The sequence below is a fragment of the Anarhichas minor genome, unplaced genomic scaffold, assembly GCF_050575085.1.
Source record: "Anarhichas minor isolate MPS153535 unplaced genomic scaffold, ASM5057508v1 ptg000058l, whole genome shotgun sequence".
Lineage (NCBI taxonomy): Eukaryota > Metazoa > Chordata > Actinopteri > Perciformes > Anarhichadidae > Anarhichas > Anarhichas minor.
Window position 1 is genome coordinate 1,092,390 of NW_027466504.1, and position 21,544 is coordinate 1,113,933.

General features: G+C 41.1%; 1 protein-coding gene across 1 annotated transcript; it reads right to left on the minus strand.

Moving 5' to 3' along the window:
* Positions 1 to 11,771: 11,771 nt before the first annotated feature.
* vax1 (ventral anterior homeobox 1) lies at positions 11,772 to 18,013 on the minus strand. The gene is made up of 3 exons (XM_076077138.1): positions 17,800 to 18,013; positions 15,970 to 16,157; positions 11,772 to 12,314 (listed from the first exon to the last, which is right to left on the minus strand). The coding sequence occupies exons 1-3, from the start codon at positions 18,011 to 18,013 to the stop codon at positions 11,772 to 11,774; spliced, it is 945 nt and encodes a 314-aa protein (XP_075933253.1).
* Positions 18,014 to 21,544: the final 3,531 nt, after the last annotated feature.

Genomic DNA, 21,544 nt, shown 5'->3' on the forward strand with positions numbered 1-21,544 from the left:
TATATGGCCAGAAGAAGCGGTCTCGTACTAGAGATACTGTGCGATCTGCACCTTGGTGTCCCATGTTATTGTGCAGCTCTTCCAGCACCTTTCCTTTGTACTGGTCTGGTAGGACCAACTGCCTACGGCCTGTGGTAGTCCTGTACAAAAGACCATCACTGTCAATTGTCAATTTGTCCCATTCTCTGAACAGGCATTTTGTTTTTGGACTGAATGTCTTTAGCTGTTTAACTGGTGGTCTGGAACCTGACAGTTTACAGTCTAGCAATGGACTGATGTACGGATCTGATTTCTGTGCCTCTCTTAACTGTTCTTTTGGAATGGGGCTGACTGATGCTGTGGCTAACTCATCTGCAACTGAGACCGACATGGATGCAGCGGAAAATGACAACATTTCAGGAGACTTTGCTTGTACCTCAACTGCTTGGATCGTGGCAGCGATGGTGTCGGGTGGCAGCTCCTCAGAACATTTTCTCATCAATGACTCTGCATCCAGTGGCATCCTCGACAAAGCATCTGCGTCACTGTTCTCTTTCCCTGGCCTGTACTTTATTGTAAAGTGGAAATCAGCCAACTCGGCAACCCACCTGGAAGTGGTCGCGTTCAATTTTGCAGTGGACAGAACGTATGTGAGCGGGTTGTTATCACTATACACAGTGAAGGTTGGAGCATAATACAAATAATCACGGAATTTATCAGTGATTGCCCATTTTAAAGCTAGAAATTCTAACTTGCCTGCATGGTAGTGATAGTTCTTCTCAGCTGCTGTTAATGAGCGGGAGCCATAGGCAATGACTCTCAACTTGCCATCTTGTTTTTGATACAGTACTGCTCCCAAGCCTTGGTGTGACGCATCTGTGTGTACAACGAATGGCTGAGTGAAATCAGGGAAGCCCAACACTGGTGGATGGAGCAAACAGTCAATTAGTTGTTCAAGTGCCAGTTGGTGCTGATCAGTCCATGTGATTGGCTTGTTAGAGGGCACGACATGACTCACTTTCTTTGTTTTTGATTTTTTTGTTTTGTCAGGGACCTCGTTTGGGTCTGCTTTCAGGAGGTCATACAGACAGTTCGCTTTCCTGGAGAAGTCTTTGATGTATTGTCTGTAGTAGGTGAGTAGACCAAGCATTTTTCTGAGCAGACCCACATTCTGCGGCCTGATGTCTTTCAATGCCCGGACTGCTTAAAAATCAGCTGGATCAACTTTGCTGCCATCTGCAGACACTATTCTTCCCAAATAACGGACCTCAGGTTTTAAGAGATCACACTTACTTGGTTTGAGTTTGATGCCATACTCCCTGAAGCGTTTCAGCACTTTTCGCACATCATCCACATGACTTTCAAAAGTCTTACTGAAAACCAGTGTGTCGTCCAGATAAGGGATGCAGATGTTATCCCGGAGCCCTTCCAAACATTCCTCCATACAACGTTGGAAGGCAGCAGGGGCGTTCATGAGGCCAAAAGGAATGCGTATCCACTCATAAAGTCCCCACGGTGTAACAAAAGCTGTCACTGTTCTGCTCTCTTCGGAGATAAATCCCTGGTGATAAGCTTTTCCCTGGTCTAAGAGGGAGAACCAGGAATTACCACCTAAACTGTCCATGATGTCTTGGACCCGAGGGATAGGCTGGCGGTCGGGATGTGTCTTCCTGTTCAGATCTCTATAGTCTATACACAACCGGAGGGTGCCATCCTTTTTTCTAACACACACGACAGGTGAGGAGTATGAAGAATTAGACTTTCTCACCCAACCCTGTGCTATTAGGTCATGGAGGTAACCCTTCATCTCCTGGTACAGGGGTTTTGGCACCGATATGTACGTGCGTTTGACTGGTTCAGGGTCTTTGAGAGAGATGGTCATTTGCAACCTTTCAATGCAGCCGATATCATTGTCTGATCTTGAAAAGGAATGACACTCTTCTCTAAGCATCTGTCTCACTACCTGTCTCTGACCTTCATCCAGGTGACTTAAGTCTACAGGTGGATCCCACTGTTCACTAGCTTTACAGGAGGTTTGGGTGCTAGTGTGATTCACTGTAGCTGGTGTTGTAACTTTTTCAAAGGTCTGGGCAGGCATCACAGTCAGAATCATTTGTACTGTTCCAATTACAGTGCGCCCTAGCAAAACAATGTCATGGTCAGTTGGGTTAGAGACATCAATTATGATGACTGGTACCACTCCTTTCCTGACTCTGACTAGTGTGTCGTAGAACTCAAGACCATCTGGCCATCCAGGGTTCAGGTCTGGCTGAAATAGCATGGTCATGTCTTGCTTGAAAGGCTGGACAGCTACACGACACTCAATCTGAATACTGCTGTGTTTTGGCACTGTAACCATCTCTTTCTTTGTTTTCACTGTATACTCGTCTATCTGCTCGACACTCACAGCCTGTATAAAAGCTCTCACCTTATTTCTTTTGAGACTTGGGAAAGCTTTCCTCACAGCACTGTACTGTTTGGTCTTCTCAGTCTTTGCCAGTATGTGTTCAACAACATTGAAACCTATGATGGGATGGGACAGGTGACAGCCTTTCATCACAAGCACGGGAACGATCAGTTCTTTTGTTTGGTCGGTTTCAGAGGCTAGCCGGAAAGTTGTCTCAACCCATCCCAGGTAAGGCATTTCAATTCCATTTGCAGCAGTCAATGTTAATCCATCAGGTGTGTCAAGAATTTCTGAAACATCTCTCAGTCTTACATCTGGTAAGTATTCAGTTTTCCATCTTTCATCAATGATCGATACCTGAGAGCCTGTGTCCCATAAAGCTTGGAGCTGGTGACCGTTCAGGTAACATTCAACAAGACACCGCCTGCCAACTAGTGAGGTGACTTTGTGGGGTTGGCAAACTGGAGCAAGGGGTGGCAAATAGTGGGCTCTATTGTCTTTGCAGGGAGGTTTTTCACTTTTAGTTGTCAGGTGAGTGCATTTTTTCCTATGTTCAGTCCAATGTTGTTTTTGACATGCAATGGAACAATACAGTGCCTCTTTACAGGATGAGCACTGTTTCAGCTTCTGTGGTGAACTCATACTGCCACAATTTGCACATTTCTGGGACATTTCATTGGCTATGGTTAACACTCGTCCCGCAGGGGCAACCATCTCCCGTTTAAAGGGGCCTCTCTTGATGTTCTGACTCCTCTAGTTTTACATCCAGCTTGAAAATGTTCTCCACTCCCACAGTGGTAGCAGTGCATGCAACGTTCTTCTGATCCAGTCTGCTGGCAGACAAAACACCTCCTTGGAACATAAGCAGGGCCGTTGGTGTACCGGTGAGGTGCATGCTGGGGGTGAGTTGTATTTGGTGTTTGGGGCTGGCTGTGGCTGCTATGATACTGCTGTTGTGAACTATGGGCCTGGGGGTCCCTATCTGGCCTTCTAGCTAAAGGTGGGGCATAGGGTTGTGACTGGAACATCGGCTGTTGCAATGTCTCTTTAATCTGAGCTATTTCTGCACTGAGGCCTTTAAGAGAAGCAACACCGGTCTTAAGTTCTGCTAACTCTGTTAACCACTCAGGGGGCACTTTTGCTTTAGCTTCCTTCACAGGGCATTTTGCAGATGGCGGGTCTTCTGACTGGACTACGCTTACACTTGTAGCTGGCTGTGGGGAGCTGAACCTCTTCTTGTTTCTTCTTTCCGTCTCATTGGCACAGGCAATGTTTAACCTCTCTAGCAAAAGCTCATCTGAGGTGTTAGTATCTAACAAGAGGGGCTGCATGTCTATCCTGATACTGTCATTCTGGAGACCAGTAAGTACTGTGTGTAAGCACATGCGCTGAACTAGAGCTGGGTCATACCTAAGCCCTGATTCTGACTCTTGGGACGCAAATAGTACTTTCTGCCTTAGACCGAAGACTCGCATCAGGAAACTTTGAGGGGTCTCCTTGCTATGCTGTGCTTCTGAAGCTAGTTGCTTGTAAAGCTCTGTGGCGCTCTTTTCTTGGAAGTGTGAGCGTAGGATGCACCTAAGAGTGGGAAGGGTAAGGTGGGATTTTCCTTCCAAGTAGCTGCGTAGCTGTGCGCCTGGAGAAATAGCTTTGATTACCGCGTCTACTATTTCTATCTCAGGATAACCTCTGCTTAGTCCATTCTCAATCTGGTGAACAAGACTGGAAAATGTCATTTTATCTCTCTGGCCTGGTTCACCGATTTGACCAGAAATTTTGAAATCTTTGCGCCAGCATGGGCTTGGCTGCGACTGAGCACTGGCTATGGGCTGCATGCTCACTTGTGGGCCGACAGGGGTTTGAGGTAGGTGCAGAGAACCATTAGCAATGGCATTGACATTAGTAGTTTGGTTGAATTCCAATCCTTGTTGTTGGTTTACAGCTCTTAGCTCCTCCATTTCTTTCTGTGCTCCTGACATCTCATCGTGGTTGTTTTGTAACACTTCGACAATGTAGTCTTTCAGTATCAACAATTCGGACATTCCGTCATCTTCTAGATCTGCCACCTCTTCTCTTTCAAGGTGGTTCAATATATGAGTCAACAAGGATATGCGGGATTTTCCTTTAACATTTGCTCTTTGTTTGTCTGACATGTTGAGAAAATCACAGATTTCCAGTAAATTGTCTTTGGACAGGGTGTGTAATGCACCTACTACCTCTTCCTGTAGCTCTTCCAGGGCTGCCATAATGTTGACAGGGCAGGATGGGTTTCAACTGTAAAGGAGTCCACTCTGAACTGGAAGGTCTTTTCTGTCCCTGATGATCTCTAACTGGCCTCAGGTGACGTGTACTCAACCTCCAGCTTCCAGCTCTCCTTGTACAGCAACACTTCCTTCACTGCAGCCTGCCTGGGTTGTAATGTGGGGATTTAGCTAGCTCGGAATTCAGCGAACAGGTCGTGGACACTGGACATCTGAACAGCTATCCCAGCGGGGCCTCCAAAATGTTGTACCCCTGAAAAAAGGGGGATAAATAATCACGAGAGTGATATGATGTTTTTCCTCAGCAAGAACTTTACTGCAAATAGGAATAGATCGCGATTTCCCCGAGATATGTGGGTGGAGACCAAAGCAATCGATCTCAGACTCAAGATCAAGACCACTATGTAGATCAGTTTAACACTACGTATCCAACTACACAATTCAGAACAAAACAAACGATGCAAGAAAACACAATCTTATTATCTCAACCACGTATTCATGTGTGATGTGTTTTAACTCCTGGTTTCCGTAAATCGTAAAGTTATCTATGAATGATCCTCTCAATCACATTACATTCCACACAATAGACCATGAAATTACTATTTTCCTTAACTTATAAAAATGCATGTTTTCCAACTTGTCACATTAGCAAACAATTACCTATTTCCACAACCACCAGCCGTCAAGCAATATCAGTATCAAGGTTACAAGGTTTATTTATTTTTTGTATAACAGGGTTCCTCAACAAAATGCAGTTTTCTAGTCACATTTGCTAGCCAACTTTTCCTCGGTACAAACAGTGACAGTAAAACGTTAAAGCACTTTACTCAGCTCGCTATTTTGTCAGAGAAGAAATGATGAGCCTGTAATAGTTTGATATATTATTAATACGACAGCTGAGTGAAGTGCGTTAACTCCTTCACAGGCTTGCCACTGAGGTGCCACTTGCTGTCTCTCCAGCATGATGTAAACATATAACCTTGTGGTGGCGCGCTCATGTGATTGATTGAAAATGGAGGAGACCTCTGATTGGCTACAGATAATTCCCTGAATTCCCAAAATCTATTTGTGAATTGAGCAAGTGGCAACCTCCAGTGCTGTGAAATGAACCCAACTCAGAAATGCCAAAAACTGCAGTTGATTAAATGGCCACTTGAGGCTGGCTCCAAAAGCGAGTCAATTCTCAATGGCCCCCATCATAAAATACCGAACTTTACAGCAGAAATTGGTATGTTTAAAGCCTGGTACAAAAACTGTTTTCGTCTTCATGCTAATGCCCCCCCGTTCATGACAACTTTACGGGGGCTGAAATTTTATACAACTCACCCGTTTGAATTCTATAAAGGCTGAAAGTTAGGCATAATTAAGGGTGTAGCCGCGTTAAGTGACAGGTGGGGGCCGTCATAACCACTAGCTGTCAGGTAGGTGTCACCTCAGCTAATTTGAGTCACTGGACTTAACCTCGCGGCCATGTTTGTGGTGTTGGTGACTTTGGGAGATTTTTTTCATGCAATTATCGGACAAATATGGCTTGCTGTGCGGTTAATTTTGAGCCGGGCATCCTGCTGGCCAATGTTCAACAGTTTGTACATAAATGTACCAACATCCAAATGTGTTTTGAATGAATATTTCATATCCTTTAATTACATTTATTTGAAACCAGAAATATTTGAGTGTGATCAGACATATATTTGTGATTCAGTTTTTATATTTGGTTTACATTTATATCTAATGATAACTCTTTTTGTGTGCAATGAAAAGCATATTTGTGGAGAGACTCATTTATATATAAATCACAAAATATATTTGTGAATCCTTCTTTGTGCATTGATTCATTTTGAGATTGATCTGTCCCCACAATCTTTGCCATTTTTGCATTAGTGTGCGTGTGTGTGGGGTGGGACCTTAAAGGTAGACTAAATGAATGAGTGTATGTCCTTATGGTCTTCTGTTTTTTATGCATAAATGACTGACGCTCGACTCAAGAGTAATATGTTTAATTTTATTCTCGTTTGCTCTAGTCCACCACCTGATCTTCACAACTATCTTACTGTATTTGTTTCAAGTACTGCATAGACTATAGCCCGTTGGTAAAATGTCCTTGTTATTTCTGTGTTATTATTTTCTATTTCACTATTAATGATTGCAGTCGTATCATATCCTTTTTTGTTAAAAAAGTTTTTTTGAGCCTTGCTGTTAAGTTCTTAGACAGGAAATCAGAATTGGCCAAGAAAATGACTATTGGTGCATCAAACAATACTTCAAACTAAAACAAAGACCTCAAAGAGGCTTAACCTGGGGACAACTGCAGTCACTTTGGGTTCATCTTTTTACATGACACAGTCACTTGATCCGCTGTTGATATGAAGAGAATGCTAGTGCAGCTTTCAATAGTTCCATAAGTAAATCAGTAAATAAGTAATCAATCAACAGAATAGAGACACTGCTAAATGACATTAGCTTTGCTAATTTTATTTACGTACTTCCACTGCAAATAACATTATAGCTTATTTTATTATTTTTATTTGTTGTGCTCCTTCCGAGTAGCCATTGATAGCATTGGTGATATTGTAAAAGCGACGTGAATATATCGTGGTATTCTAAACTGCAAACTCAGTGCCAATACAACACAGTAGCAAGGGTGCTGCAGATGTAATTAAACATTGTAGTATTTCAACACATTTGGTAATTACGGTTATTTCATGGCTTTGTGCTAAGTGTTTCACAGAATACACAAGTGGAACCCTTGCTTTGGAGAGGTTTCCGCTCCCCTCACTCTTTGATTACTTAATGGGATTAATTATTCTTCGAAGAAGCAGAGTGACTAAACTGTGCAGGTTTTTACAACCTGTAGCCCCGTAGCACTGCGGAGCTTTAAGTTGCTGAATCAGTGTGCTAGAAGAGGGTCGCTTCTTCCGAAAAACTTCACATATTAATCCCCAGATTCACTGTATGGCACAATAAGGACGAGGGCAATAACATTAACTGAAACAAGACAGGATGTAGCCTTTCTTTCACCTCCTAAGACCTGAGCTTAAAGACCGGACCATGTGATGGGTGAAAATGTGTTGGTGGTCTGCAGCTATAACAGCCCTGCCTGCACATGCATACACACACAGTCGCCCGAAACCCCCCACTTACAAAAACCTCCCCGACCTTCCTTCTAATTGGACTCGGGTGAAGGGAGAGAATAGGGGGGGGTGTTGAGAGGTGGTAGGAGGCGTAAATGTGGCCTTTCTTTTTCCTCCGGGGAGATTCCCAAGACACAGTGGGGAGGATTGGTTTCTTTGGGTCTGCTCACAAAAGAGCTTCGGTTTCCTCTGTTGCTGGACAGTCCCAGCGTTTCTACTGTGATTACTCTGCCAGAAGCAGTACAACTAAACTTGGTACAGAACAAAAAGTTCTTATTACAGAAAAGCTTAAGCTCATGCTAGCATATATGCAAACCATTGTGTGCCAAAATGGAAGTCCATTTTTCTGTTCACAGCAACAGCCAGGGGTGGACAAAGTACTCAGAACATTTACTTGAGTAAAAGTTGCCGTGCCACACTGTACAAGCCCCATTGCAACTTTTACTGTAGTAAACATACAAAAGTATGTTTTAAGTAAGCAATTGTAGATCTACTATAGGTCTAATATGTATCTAATTTATCATGTTATATTTGTAAAACCTTAATCTGCAAATAGTATATTAAATAGTATAGTTGTCTTAGAGTTGTAAGGGATATAAAAAGTCTAAACGTATTAATATATGAATATTTGCCTCTGATATGTTTTTGAATTTAAATAAATTGAATGTGAAGTACCTCAAATTGATGCTTAACGTTAGCTCTTCTACCGCTGGTAACAGCAGCACACCATAATTCCCCATGCTACACACCTACACCAATGCTCCCGGTCCACCGATGGACTGCTGTTTCCCTTCATTTATTCCTGTAATGATTAAATTACTCCACACTCAGTTTTTGTAGTGAGTTGCTTTCAGATACGGTGTCTTTTATGTGTGTTATACTTGAGTATTTTCATGGTCCAGGCAAGGTGTTGTGTTGTTAATGGGGGAACCAACAAAGCTGTCCTGCTGCACACGTCGGCCACAGCACACCAGACTCACCCAGCACCTATTTCCTGTTCAATGTGTCCTGTTACACGCGTTCAGCTCAGTTTAATTGTGCTCAGTAAACTAATGCTGAATGAAAATGCACATGAGGAGCATGAAAGTTCATTATTGACCTTGGAAACCGTGGTTTAGTTTAGTTGACAGAAAAATATCTTTTTCCAGAGCTTTCAGCCACATCTCACAGTCTTCATCAGCGAATGTGATTAAAACCAGGAGATGGTTGAATGCTCTGGAAAAGCTAGTAAGTTGACCATGAGTTTTGATTTATTAATGCTCTTTTTTTGCATTTGTATTTCAATCTAATAAATTACACATTTTGATGAAATTGGTTATTTCCATAATAATGACATCCCGACAAAAAATGAAATAAAATCCTATGTAAAATGCTGTATTATTAATGCACTAAGTTAAAATCACATTTAGTTGCATTGACCGAGACCCGATACAGCTATATGATACTTATGTATGTACTTAGGAGAGAGAATATTAACTCTAAACGAAAATGAGCATTATATGATTTATTTTCACCCTAAAAAAAATGCAACATCAAGGTACGTTTAAGTCATGCAGGTCGCTGATCGGGCTCAACCAAACAATCAGAGGATTTGAGCCGCCTGTACGAGAAAAGGTCCCAAAGCCCTTGCTACTAAAAGCTTCTTGTTGTGAGCTCACAGTAATTATTGAAGGCAAGCCAGATGAGCATATCCTCATTTAGATCAACTCCACTGCTCTGTCATCGGGATAAAAACTGCTGGACAGACAGATTTTAGTTGGTAAATCAAACCGAAACTGTATGTAAGTATTGTGCGATACAAAAAAGTATTTTCCAAAATGAAAGGGGTGTCCCCATTCCCATTGGAATTATACCTGCTGTGTCACATATTTATCCTCCATTAGTCAAAAAGTGGCTATCCCATTTCAGGCAAATATGGAACCTAGAGGTGATAGAAATAATCAATTATTTCATTAGTTGATTAACAAAAAATGATTGGGAACTATTTTGATAGTTGATTAAGAATTTAGGTCATTTTTAAATCTAAAATGTTAAAACAAAAAAACGTATTGAATGTGAGGATTTGCTGCTTTTCTCTGTTAGATCTTTGTTAATTAAATATATTTGGGTTTTGAACAAATCAAAACATTTGAAGACATCACCTTGGAAATTGGGTCTTTAGGTCTTTTTCAGTTTTCTGAAATATTATCGACCCCACGATAGTGAAAATATTTAGCTGCAATCCTAATGAAATATATTCAAAATTGAACACAATGTCATGACTGCTAGTACTCCTGTAATTGCTCATTGAAACCTCTCATTCCAACTTGTAATAATGCTATTATTACAAGTTTGACTTTTATCCAGAAGTTGTTACCGTTCCACTCCAGTCAATGATTAGTGGTGATAACATCGTAAGTACTATTACCAAAAATTGTGAAAAAACTGTCAGGAGCAAACACATCAGGCAGTGGTGAGTGAGGTATAACAGTCATGACATTTATCATAACATGATTCACAGCAACATGTATGAAATAAAAATGAATAACACACTTGTCTTTGTCTGTAGCCATACATAGTATATATGCACATTTGTACCACACGTTTCACAAATTTCAAGATATTTCACAACAACAGCACCAAAGAGCATTTGATTGATTCCTCAACCCGCTAATACATTCATTCATTCATTATTTTCCAGATATACTAATAATCTATTAGATACAGAAGTGAATAATTTACAATAAAATAACAATTTTGAATTTCCAGTACTTTTAAACTACAATAATTCATCCAGTCTCCATATGCATTAGTCTTTTATGAAGGCTGTGGATTTTCACACAGGAAGGAAAGGTTATTGTATCGTCTTATTGGTTGAAAAAACTGTTGCCTTGTAGTGTTCAACAAAGCAAGCAGCTTACTAATGCTGAAAAGCTTTTCTTCAGAACTCCCCCTTCTTCAGGAACTCATTCCTTTGCTTAGCTCGTGCATGGAATAGAAATTGTACACCAAATACTCTGAGAACTCACAGTGGTATTAAAATCACAGACAAAAGAAGAGTCAGGTACTGCATCTTGAAGACCAAAATGCCACAAAGTGAAGACTTTTGTTGTAAAATATTGAAGTCCTCACCAAACCATAGAGAAAACAACACTGAACAATAGAACAATCGTACTGTATGACAACACCTTCTCTGGATTATGTTTTGGTTTGGTCCAAACTTAATACAAACAGATATACCAAGATTATTTTTGGACGCTGAATTTTTACGAGGCATCCGCGTAAGCAAATCGCATTCACATGTCAAATGCATTGGGTTTGATGCTGACAGCGGCCTTGCAGTGACCTTCAAACAGAGGCACTTTTATTTCCTTCCCCAATCCTGTGTGGAGAAATTGGCCTTGCTTGTTCATTCATAATGTTGCATTTTAAATTTACATTTTTTGATTTGCTGATTGGATCTCACAAACAGCTGCTCGCTTTCTTTCCCTACATCTACCCAACACAATCAACAAATAAAACACAATTCAGAAGAGGTACCATCACTTTACACTTTCTGTCACCAATCCTGTACTCCTTGCTATACATTATGTCCCACTTCTCTTACAGCGGCAGAGCTTCTGTGGTAAGAAGCAGCCATATTCTCTGGGCCCCTGTGTTGTGTATATTGTAATTTGGAATTCATAGAAATAATTAAACGTGTTTTAAGAGAAACCTGAAAGATCCCTCATTAATCTCATTAGGTGTCAGAGTTTCTCTAAGTCTCTGTAACAAAGTCCTGTATGAACATTTTGTGCAAAATCCTTCCTCCGCCACCCTGTCCTTGTTAGATGAGCTTGTGTAGGTCTTTGTTTTCTTCCTTATACAAGGCACCATTTGTGCAAATGGAATACATGAACATGACACAGACAGATGAAAGAGAATGAGCAAAACCAAACAAAGACAATATAAGCCAGGAAAACAACCAGAACGTGTCCAGACGAAACAGGAATCCAGTTATATGAAAACAAAGCATCATTCCACAATTTTCTTGTCCATGGATTCTTTGCCATTGGTCCGCATGTAAGGCTCAAAAGCAGAGGAGCTCAGGTAGCGGGCGGAAAGTTCCTGCAGGTTGCCGGCCAGCGAGCCGGCCATGGACAGGGGGTTGGAGGAAATGCGGGTGGAGACACCACTGAGTAAGGAGGGCATGGGGAAGCTGAAGAGGGCGTGACCCGCCTGTGAGCTCTGCAGGCTCGCCACTGTCCCTGAGCTGGTGACGACGGGTAGTGGAGGGCTGCCCCCCGCTGTGCCGGTGCTGCCGCCGCTGCTGCTGTTGCCACTGCTGCCGTTGCTGGCCATCGTCATGGAGGGAGGGCGCAGGGTGGAGCCCAGTGTGCCGCTGCCACAGTGGGGCAGGAGGCCCGGCAGGCCGGGAGGCGTCAGCAGCCGTCCCTGCTCCAGTAGTCTGAGGACGCTGCAGGTCGCTGCTGTTTCTGAAACCACTGAACGAAGCTCAGAGTCCTTCCCCTGGTCTTTCTTCTGCTTAGTGCGCCGGTTCTGGAACCAGACCTTCACCTGGAGAGGAACACAGATGAGAGAAAAAGCCTTTAGAGACACATCCTAAATCTAATGTAAATGTTTAGTTTAGTCATAGTTCATGTATTATTGTTTATAAAAAATATGAATTTAAATGTATATAGCAGTGGTCCCCAAACTAAGGCCCGCGGGCCGGATACATATTAGAAACATATTTCTAATGTTGGTGTTAAAACGGTTGGTGTTAAAACGGCAATAATTCTTATTCATTGATAGGTAACCGAGTTGTTACAGCGCATGATATGTAACGGGGGGGTGACCGTGGCTTAAGAGGGTTGTCTGGCAACCGCAGGGTCAACGGTTCGATCCTCGACTGGGACGTGTCACGTGTCGTAGTGTCCCTGAGCAAGACACTGAACTCCCAGCTCCCCGGGCTGCCTATCATTGGCAGCCCACTGCTCCCTATATACAGGGATGGGTCAAATGCAGAAGTCAAAATTTCATGTATGACATATGACAATAAAAAGGGTTTCTATTTCTATTCTATTTTCTAACCTTTGTTGCATGTCATACCCCCATCTCTCTGCCCAGTCAACTATCCAATAGAGATGCCAAACAAATGTCGTTAAAAGAGGCCAGTGATCATAGCACATCTGATAATCTCAGTGCTTGGAAATAAGTGCACCATGAGCTATACAACGGTGTCTCCACAGATTAACTTGATTGCTTTTACCCATAGCTTTTGTTCTCAAATCAAAAGTAGCAAAGCGCCTGTCCATCCCCTACTCATTGACCACATGCACTTTCAGATACTTACTAATGCATTGGAGCTATATGTAGGGACGCTTACTCACACACGCGTTGTCCACCAGGTAATGATTGATCAAAAGCTGCAGTGATTCAATTCAGTCATGGAGGAGAGGCCTCACTGTGACGGTTTAGAAGGCTGGAGGCTAATTCAATCAAAACTTGCTCAGAAGCCTTTCATATGTAAAACACTGCTAAACTTCCACACTCCAAAAGGTTCAAGCATGAACTCAGATCTCAATATTCAGCTCCTGTGTGTTATTTTGTCTTTGAAACCTGCATATAAAAAAAACAATACAATTATTTTATTGTTTATTGATTTATTGCTTTTTGTTGTTGTCATCATGTTTAAAAATTGTGGTATGGTGTTATTTTACTAAACTGAAATTATTAGCTGAGACTTACAGAAAATCAATCATTTTGATAATTGTTTGATTTATTTAGCAGAAAACATAAACATTCGCTGGAGTCGCTTCTCAAATGTAAGGATTTGGGGATTTCTTCTGTTTTGGATTGTTGTAAATTGAATATCTTTGTAAATTGTTTTCATAGATTAAGCAAACAATTGGAAATCTACATCACAAATGAAAGTCATTTTAAGTTGCACCCTTGATGTTGTTTGTCTACAGTAGCTGTTCCAAGATAAACTACACATTTTAACACATTCACCTAAAGTGCTTTATCTCCGACCTCCAGATTCAAAATGGCCACCATGAATGATCCGTACCTTCTTTAATTAGCATCGTGGCATGTCCTAGCCCTGAACAAGTAGAATTACATAAAACCTAAGAAATTCAAAAATCTTCTATGAAAATCTAAGAGAAGGCTGACATGATTACATCTTGTAAAATGATAACATCTGATTGGTTATTCTTGTAGTTTCTAATAGCAAAGTTCATCTACTCAATTTGTTTCAGAAATATTGCGAATGTTTCACACTGTTTTTAGATTTTAAGGGAAGTATGTCCAGTATACTGTATATTCAGCAGTTAATGGAGGATCAAGAGGAAGAAAAACACATACTCAATATTCCCATCATACCTCAGGATGAGAAAAGAATGCACTCGTGATAATTTAATAATTAGGTCAAGTCATCCATCTGACTCAACAGATCCATTTAGAGATTCTGACGTATCCATTGTTCAGTTTCACATAATCTTAATTGAACAATTAGAGAGTTTTCTATGACTTGTACCTGTAAGTCTACTGTAGTCACACCTGACTGCTTTTATATGGAATAAGCCGCAATCCACCATCTCAATCCTATTGCTCGTGCAATCACATTCCATTTTTTTAGTCTGTGGTTTAACTCTTCAACCAGCTGTTAACAAGTATTTCACATCAAGAAGCCCTGGGGCTCCATCCAATAGCTTCTGTTTGCCACGTAAAGATTGCTCAAAAAGGAACATCTTCTTCATTTTGGAGGTTACATTCTCAGTGCAAAGACAACAAGGGGACGCTGGGAGCTCTACTAAAGATGAGCTGTGCACACAACAAATGGCTGTCATTCCTTAATGTAACAAGCCGTGAGTACCGGGGAACAAAATGTTAAATTCACCCGTTGTCATTAAAAGACATTTCATCAGGTACTGCCTTTGTGCTGCATAAGTAGGGAATAAAGGTTATGTCTATATCACCTTTATGTGAGCGAAATAACATCTTCAAACACTTTATTAACTTGTGTTGAATTTTTGTGAAAAAAGAAAAGCAGCAATAATGTTCAAATAAAATATTTAAATATTTAAAATGTAAAAAACTAAAGCAAATAAAAATATAAAATAGCTGTTGATAAAGAGAAAAGTGAGTTTGTTGCACGTCAACAAACAGTTTCAAGTTGTCGGCTATGATGTCATTTTGTGAGAAAAGGTTGACCTCCCGCAGACCTCCACTTAAGGTCAACCTCCTTCCGCCGCATGAAAGCCCCGACACATTAGCACCAAAGACCAAGGTAGCCCGTTAGCCGCTTTGCACATTTATAAAAATAACAACTAGATGAATGAGACTGGAGGTGAAAACACACCAAAGCTTTGAAGAAACAGTCCAGATCATACATGGTGACCGGTCGGCTGGTGTCAAACACAGGGTGCAAATGCTGTTCCTCCGCAGTGCATGCCCCGCTGCTGACCCCACGAGTCTGCACTTTTTCTAATGGCAGCTTTCCTTTCAGCAGCTTCAGGTAATAATGTCAAACACTCCATAAGCTATGTTGACACTGCATTAGATGTATTAAGAAGGCCAATGCACTCACTTGAAATGGATGCATAGCCTACTAGAAATATTTCTGAGGGAAACTCTTTAAGATAGAATCCAAGAGATGAAAGCAAAACAAAGGTTCACCCCGGCGCCTATATTCAAAACACTGAGTTGGAGCCTGCGATGTCTGTGAAGACTAACACTCAACAACAACTACAGGTTTGTAATGATTATTGGTGGCATTAGATATCTGTTTATTTTGATATGTAGTGCTCATAAAACAGGCCAATTTCCATCTGGATTCAAACTGTAACTTTGCATGTGAGTATACCTCGTGTTATATGGAAGAAAACTGATTGGATCTTTAAAATATTCTAACTGCTTTGTCAGAAATAGACTTGATTATTTATTTGCCGAGGCTTACAAATTAATTGGATTATAAGGGTAATTTCACCTTCCTTAGCGGTCCTAAAAGATTGTAACATGATTATCTTAAATCAAAATAGATGGTAGTGTTTGGTGTAAAAACTGAAGACGAAAAGGGAAATGACATTAAATTCACACTATATAATATTGCTATTTCAGTTCAAGCAAAAGCACCCGTTATGTCCTTTGCACATTAGATTGTCCAGTTTTCACAGAGCAAATGCACATTTGTTTATCCTAGTATGGTACAAGAACAATGCATACATACCTGAGTTTCAGACAGATTGAGCTGACGGGCCAGTTCTGTCCGTTCCCTCCCAACCACATACTGGCACCTCTGAAACTCCATCTCTAACCGGTAGAGCTGCTCTGCAGTGAAAGAGGTGCGGGTTCGTTTGGGCCGGTCCAGATCCAAACCCTTCGGCAGGATAATCTCTCGGATAGAGCCTTTAGCATCTGCAACAGTTGAATTAACTTTGAATTAACAATACTGGGGCAAAGAACAATTACAACAGATAAATAAGAAATATGTTCCTAGCTGTAGATAGCTTTTACATTGTTCATTACACAAAACATTATTATTATTATCATAGCACAGTAGTGGAGGTTATGAGATTGTAAAATACCGAGTCAAATTAATATTTGATTTACTAATTTAAACATATGATAAAGTGTATAACATTTGACTGTGGGCTTCATATCAGTGTATGTGGAGTAAATGTAACATAATGTGTGTTTGAATAATGCATTACATCGAAGAGTTTACAACACATTCATTCTTTAGGGTACAATTAATCCTAATTAAATCTTATGAACCTAAAAACTCCAAACCTTATTTGGTATGAAAAGATGAGATGTGTTTGAAAAGTTACATTTATATAATTACAGCATGTTTACAAATGTGTGAACATAATAAGTGATTACATAAAAATGTATTCTACTATAAATAACTGAAATATGTTGCGGTTCCATTTCAGTTCACACATGTAGTCTATGTTACCACAAAGAGAAATTACAACAATGGGGGAAGGCCAAAATTAAAAAAATTTAAAAAATAAACCTAATCTCTGTTCAACAATGTGTGTATCATTTTTAAATGTTGAGATTTTAAAAAGATTTTGAAGATTTTAAAGTATTAAACTGACTACAATTCCATATAATGGCAAATAAATGTGGTCGCAATGATGCAATCAATGAATTCATATTATTAAAAACAAATATTGATGCAGTGATATCCAATAGAACATTTTAGTTTCTCTATATTTCCGGTAGTGAGGCTGCTCTTTCTCATTACATCTTGCATAACTAATCCACTGTTTTTGGTGAAGTTATATTCATAGTTTGTTTTCATTCACTCTCAGTGTTGAGCCAACACTGCATGAAGGACATTACATTAATCACTCTCTGGGCAACTGACACTCGTACACACAATTTTACGCTATCATTTGTTGACATTCAATATCTGTAAAAACAAACTCCCGTCTCCTTTTTTCTGTGTTTTAATATTTATAATCTCAATATTTATCAGCCTGAAAGTGGAATTTAAATGAACCCATGGGAATATAAGTGAATTGTTTATTTTGATAATTAACATTAAACATATTTGAATAATTTTACATTAGGTATTATTTAAGTATGAAATCCCCCCCGAACAACTTGCCCGTCATGACAAAATCATTGAGGTCATAAAGAACATCTTGTCTAGAATTTAAGATACATATCTTTAAAACAATTAGCTCCTCTTCATGACAAATGATTAAGTTCTCTTACATTTTTATATTCCTATAATTGTACTTTTTTTCAAAATAAAATGTTTGATTGAGAGGATATTTTTGCTATTAACTCTTAAGTTAAGTGAAATCCTCCAAATTGTGAACTTTCTCTCTATTTATCTACAACTACTGTCTGATATTACAAAAGCTTCATTGCAGCTCTGTTCTTGAAGGTACTCTCTCATGTGCTTGAATGTAAAATGTTATCTAACTGCAGTTTAGACAATGTTTCCTCAAGATTATGTATGAGAACTGTATGATCTCAGAAGTACGACATGCACTGCAAGTTCCAAAAAGGAAAAAAAGAGAAAGACCACAAGTCTTACCTCGGACTAGTATTCTCCGACAGTAGTCTGGGTCCGCCGTGCTCCCTCTGTTCTTCTCGAAGTTGTCCACGGTCCCAGAGGGGGAAAAGGAGTCTGGCTGCTCCTTGAGGAAGCTTTTGGACAAGCTGCCCTGGGAGTCCTTCTCATCTTTCCCCTTCTTTAGTCCATTCCTCAGACCCATCCCTTCTGTCTCTTGGTTGTACCTGACCTCCATGCTCAGTTTATCCTCCTGGACCTGTGGCTTGTCTGCCTCTTTTTTTCCTTTGTCAGGTTAAAAAAAAAGGAGATTACAGAGAACACGGAGCAGCCGATCGTCTGGACAGTGTGGGGTTTAGTTTCAAAACAGCACCTTTCAGCAGGGCAGAGTCAGCTATCTAATGTCTGGTGAAATACTTCTGTCCGCCGACCAAGGAGCCCTGTTATCACTGACCAAACTCCCTTGCCCAATGATCATGGACTTCTCAGTGAAACTCAACAGTAATTCAATGCCCCCCTTTCCTCGTTACATAGACATCAGGCTGATAGATGATCTCCAAATAATCAGAGCCATGGATGCGCACTCGCTGTTTCAATTGATTACGGTCATTTTACTGCCTCCACATTTGCGTAACCTCATGAATACACTCAATTGTTTGGGGAAATAGATCAGGTCTTGATAGAGGGGTTTGCTCATCCCGTCCCCCTCAGTTTGCTTGCTCTCAGTCCAGAGAATCAAGAGAAATGATTGGTCTTGCCTCGCAACCAAGCCTCCGCAAACCCCACATGAACGCACACAATCAAAGAGATACGACTCTTCCAGACCTGAAAAAAGTTCCCGGGCGCTTCATTCTTCCATCCGCAGACCACAGCCAGACAATTTTCCCAGTGCACGTGGTTGCCGCAGCATGTCAGCGAACTTTGATCCTGTTTTTCCTTTTGACTCTCTCACCAATCAACGGAATTCTGCAATGTGCGGATCTCGCCACTACGCTATTGTAGGCAAGAGGCACTAGGAGAGAGCCGGAGAGAGAGAAAGGTGAAAAGGATAACGAACAAATCCCCGCCGGTCAAAATGTATCAAGGCAATGACGACCAAGCCAGTTTGAGCACTGAAAAACCGCCAGGCTCTACTTTACCGGGGATCGTGTTCATGTTTCCTGTGTTTATTCAAAGAGCTACGCAGAGCAAACCAGCGACGTCCCGGCCGCTAACGCTACATCCTTCAGTATTCAAATGATTGCACCCCAGAAGCCACCTTCAGCTCTCATATTCTTAACCTGCACATTTGAAAACGACAAAAAAGGGGAACAAAGCTTGTCATTAGTGTTTAGGCTGCCTACACTCTCTCTCATACACGCATACCTCTGGAATGGCCCCTTCCTCTCTCCACCACTCGCCTTCCAGCCCACTACACACCCACCCAACCGCCAACTCTAAGCTATTTTCATTGTCAGTGCAACAATATCTCTGAACACAGCAGTGGCCAGTAATCCAATAAGACCATTGATTAGGCCACAATGATTCAATTCAAACCCGTGGCCTAGTGCAAGGAGCATTCTCTGGCCCTTCTTGTCACCTTAGCTGGCCAGAAGCCCTCTTAAATCTGCCCCCCTCCCTGAGTGCCATTCATGCCTTTATGGGAAACAGGGAGGAAAAGGAGTGAAAGATGGCAATTATCTAATTGGACTATTAACAAACAATTCTGCGAGTGTGGCTGCCCGGCAGCAGTCTAGGGGTGGGTTTAAGGGCCACATGTTGGACTAACTTTATTCACTGAGTGTTTGGGGGGCTGCTGCTTGGAGAGGGGCAGGATCCATTGTTTGAGAAAGGTAAAAAGGAGGCAAAGAAGGGAGCGACTAAAGGGGACCTGGGCTTCTCAAGCTGTGGTGCAGAGCCTCAGCCTGGGAAATCAATTGAGGACGCAGTGTCTTGGCCTCTCAGCTGCACACAATGACTGAGGAGGAGAAAAGACTGATGTGCTCAGTTTCCACATCCCAAAAAATATAACAGACTTAATATTGCAATGTGTGAAGAACATGTGTACTGTAGCGCAACATGTAATCTATTCAATTCAATTTATTTTGTATAGCCCAAAATCACAAATTACAAATTTGCCTCAGAGGGCTTCACAATCTGTACACATACGACATCCTCTGTCCCGGGACCCTCACATCGGAACAGGAAAAAATCCCCGAAAAAATGAACAGGGAAAAAAGGTAGGATCCCTCTATCAGGATGGACAGAAGTGTGATAGATGTCATGTGTACAGAATGAACAACATAACAGAGTTACAACACATTCAATGCATATGACATAAATTATTCATATAATCAGAGTACGAAGCAGAATAATGATGGAAAAATTACAACTACTAATAATAACAGCAGAAGTGGATATAGTTAACAATGATACCAAAAGCAGTAATGGTATCGGCAATAGCAAGCAATGCGACTACTACTAATAATAATAGTAGGAGTGGGTGTCAGGCAGGACCACGGCAGGAGGAAGGACCAGGGTCCAGATATAACCACGATCCATGGAAACCTGCGAGGCAAGAAAGCACAAAGACTCCGGGAAATAAGCAGAGTCAGTAATGTGCGTGAAGGTATCATTACTGTATGGAATTACAATTGATAGATTTTACAAGCACATTCCTAAATGTATTAGCCTTGTAAATGATACACACTGACACATACATCGCAGTGCAAGTCCCATGGAAAATGTGAAAAGTACATTCAAAACTAGAAACAACCACCAAAATTCTATTCCAGGCTTCACTAATGTAATTCTGTACATGAAGGATTTCACACAGATACAGGTTTTCTGATTTAATACTACTTGAAATTAGCAGTATGAAAAGGGGAAAATCCCCGTACGCAGCCATTATGCTGAACAGGCTATAGGACGGTGTACTGATAAAGAATTGTTTGCCAGTGATTTCACTGGACCGACTAATATGAAGCCCACAGTCTTTAATGGTAAATGGCAAAATGGACCGTACTTGTATAAAGCTTTTCTAGTCTTCCGACCATTCAAGGGTTACCATGCAAGGTGCCACCTGCCCATCAGCACTAAGTAACATTCATACAACATTCACACACTGTAGGCACAGCTACGGGAGCAACTTGGGGTTAAGTGTCGAACCGCCGATCCTCTGACTGAAGGACGACCCTGCTCTAATACTGATCCACAGTCGCTCCCTTTACCTGCCGTCAAGCTGCTACACTTGGTAAGTGTGACCTTGTTCATTGTGTTTACTAGCTGTCTTTGGTCAGTGACTTCAGAAAACAGACCAGGAGTCTGTACTACGAAGAGACTTCAACATACCCAGGGTATCTTTAGGTTATCAATCATGGTCCCGCTAAAAGGTCCTACGGAGCTGTTTATCAACTCGGTAAGACAACCAAGGGTTCCTCAATCTGGTTATGAGCCCGTTCACATAAAGGGGCGGCGTTTGCAGCATCTGACCAATCACAAACATGGACAAGTATGCTGTCAATGCGGCGCATTTTACAAATTAAGAGAAGACTATAATATCAGACAAATACGAAGAAGTTAAACACATAATTCAGTCTGAAAGTAACATAATTTGAACTGCCGAAGTCAGAAAAGACAGCTGTGTGAATGTGTCAATTAACAAATCTATAATATCACTGCTTCATCGAGAGCATGATAGACTGTAATTACCGGTAAATGTGTGTATTCTGTTAAATTAATGTGTTGCTGCAATGTATTCTTATTCTTTCAGCTGCAACTCCGGCAATAT

Excerpts from the sequence above, each read along its gene's own strand:
- vax1 (XM_076077138.1), bottom strand. The coding sequence starts at position 18,013 with ATGGAGGTCAGGTACAACCAAGAGACAGAAGGGATGGGTCTGAGGAAT. Across the intron at positions 16,158-17,799 it reads TCGGAGAATACTAGTCCGAG|ATGCTAAAGGCTCTATCCGA; the intron begins GTAAGACTTGTG and ends CAACTGTTGCAG. Across the intron at positions 12,315-15,969 it reads TCAATCTGTCTGAAACTCAG|GTGAAGGTCTGGTTCCAGAA; the intron begins GTATGTATGCAT and ends GTTCCTCTCCAG.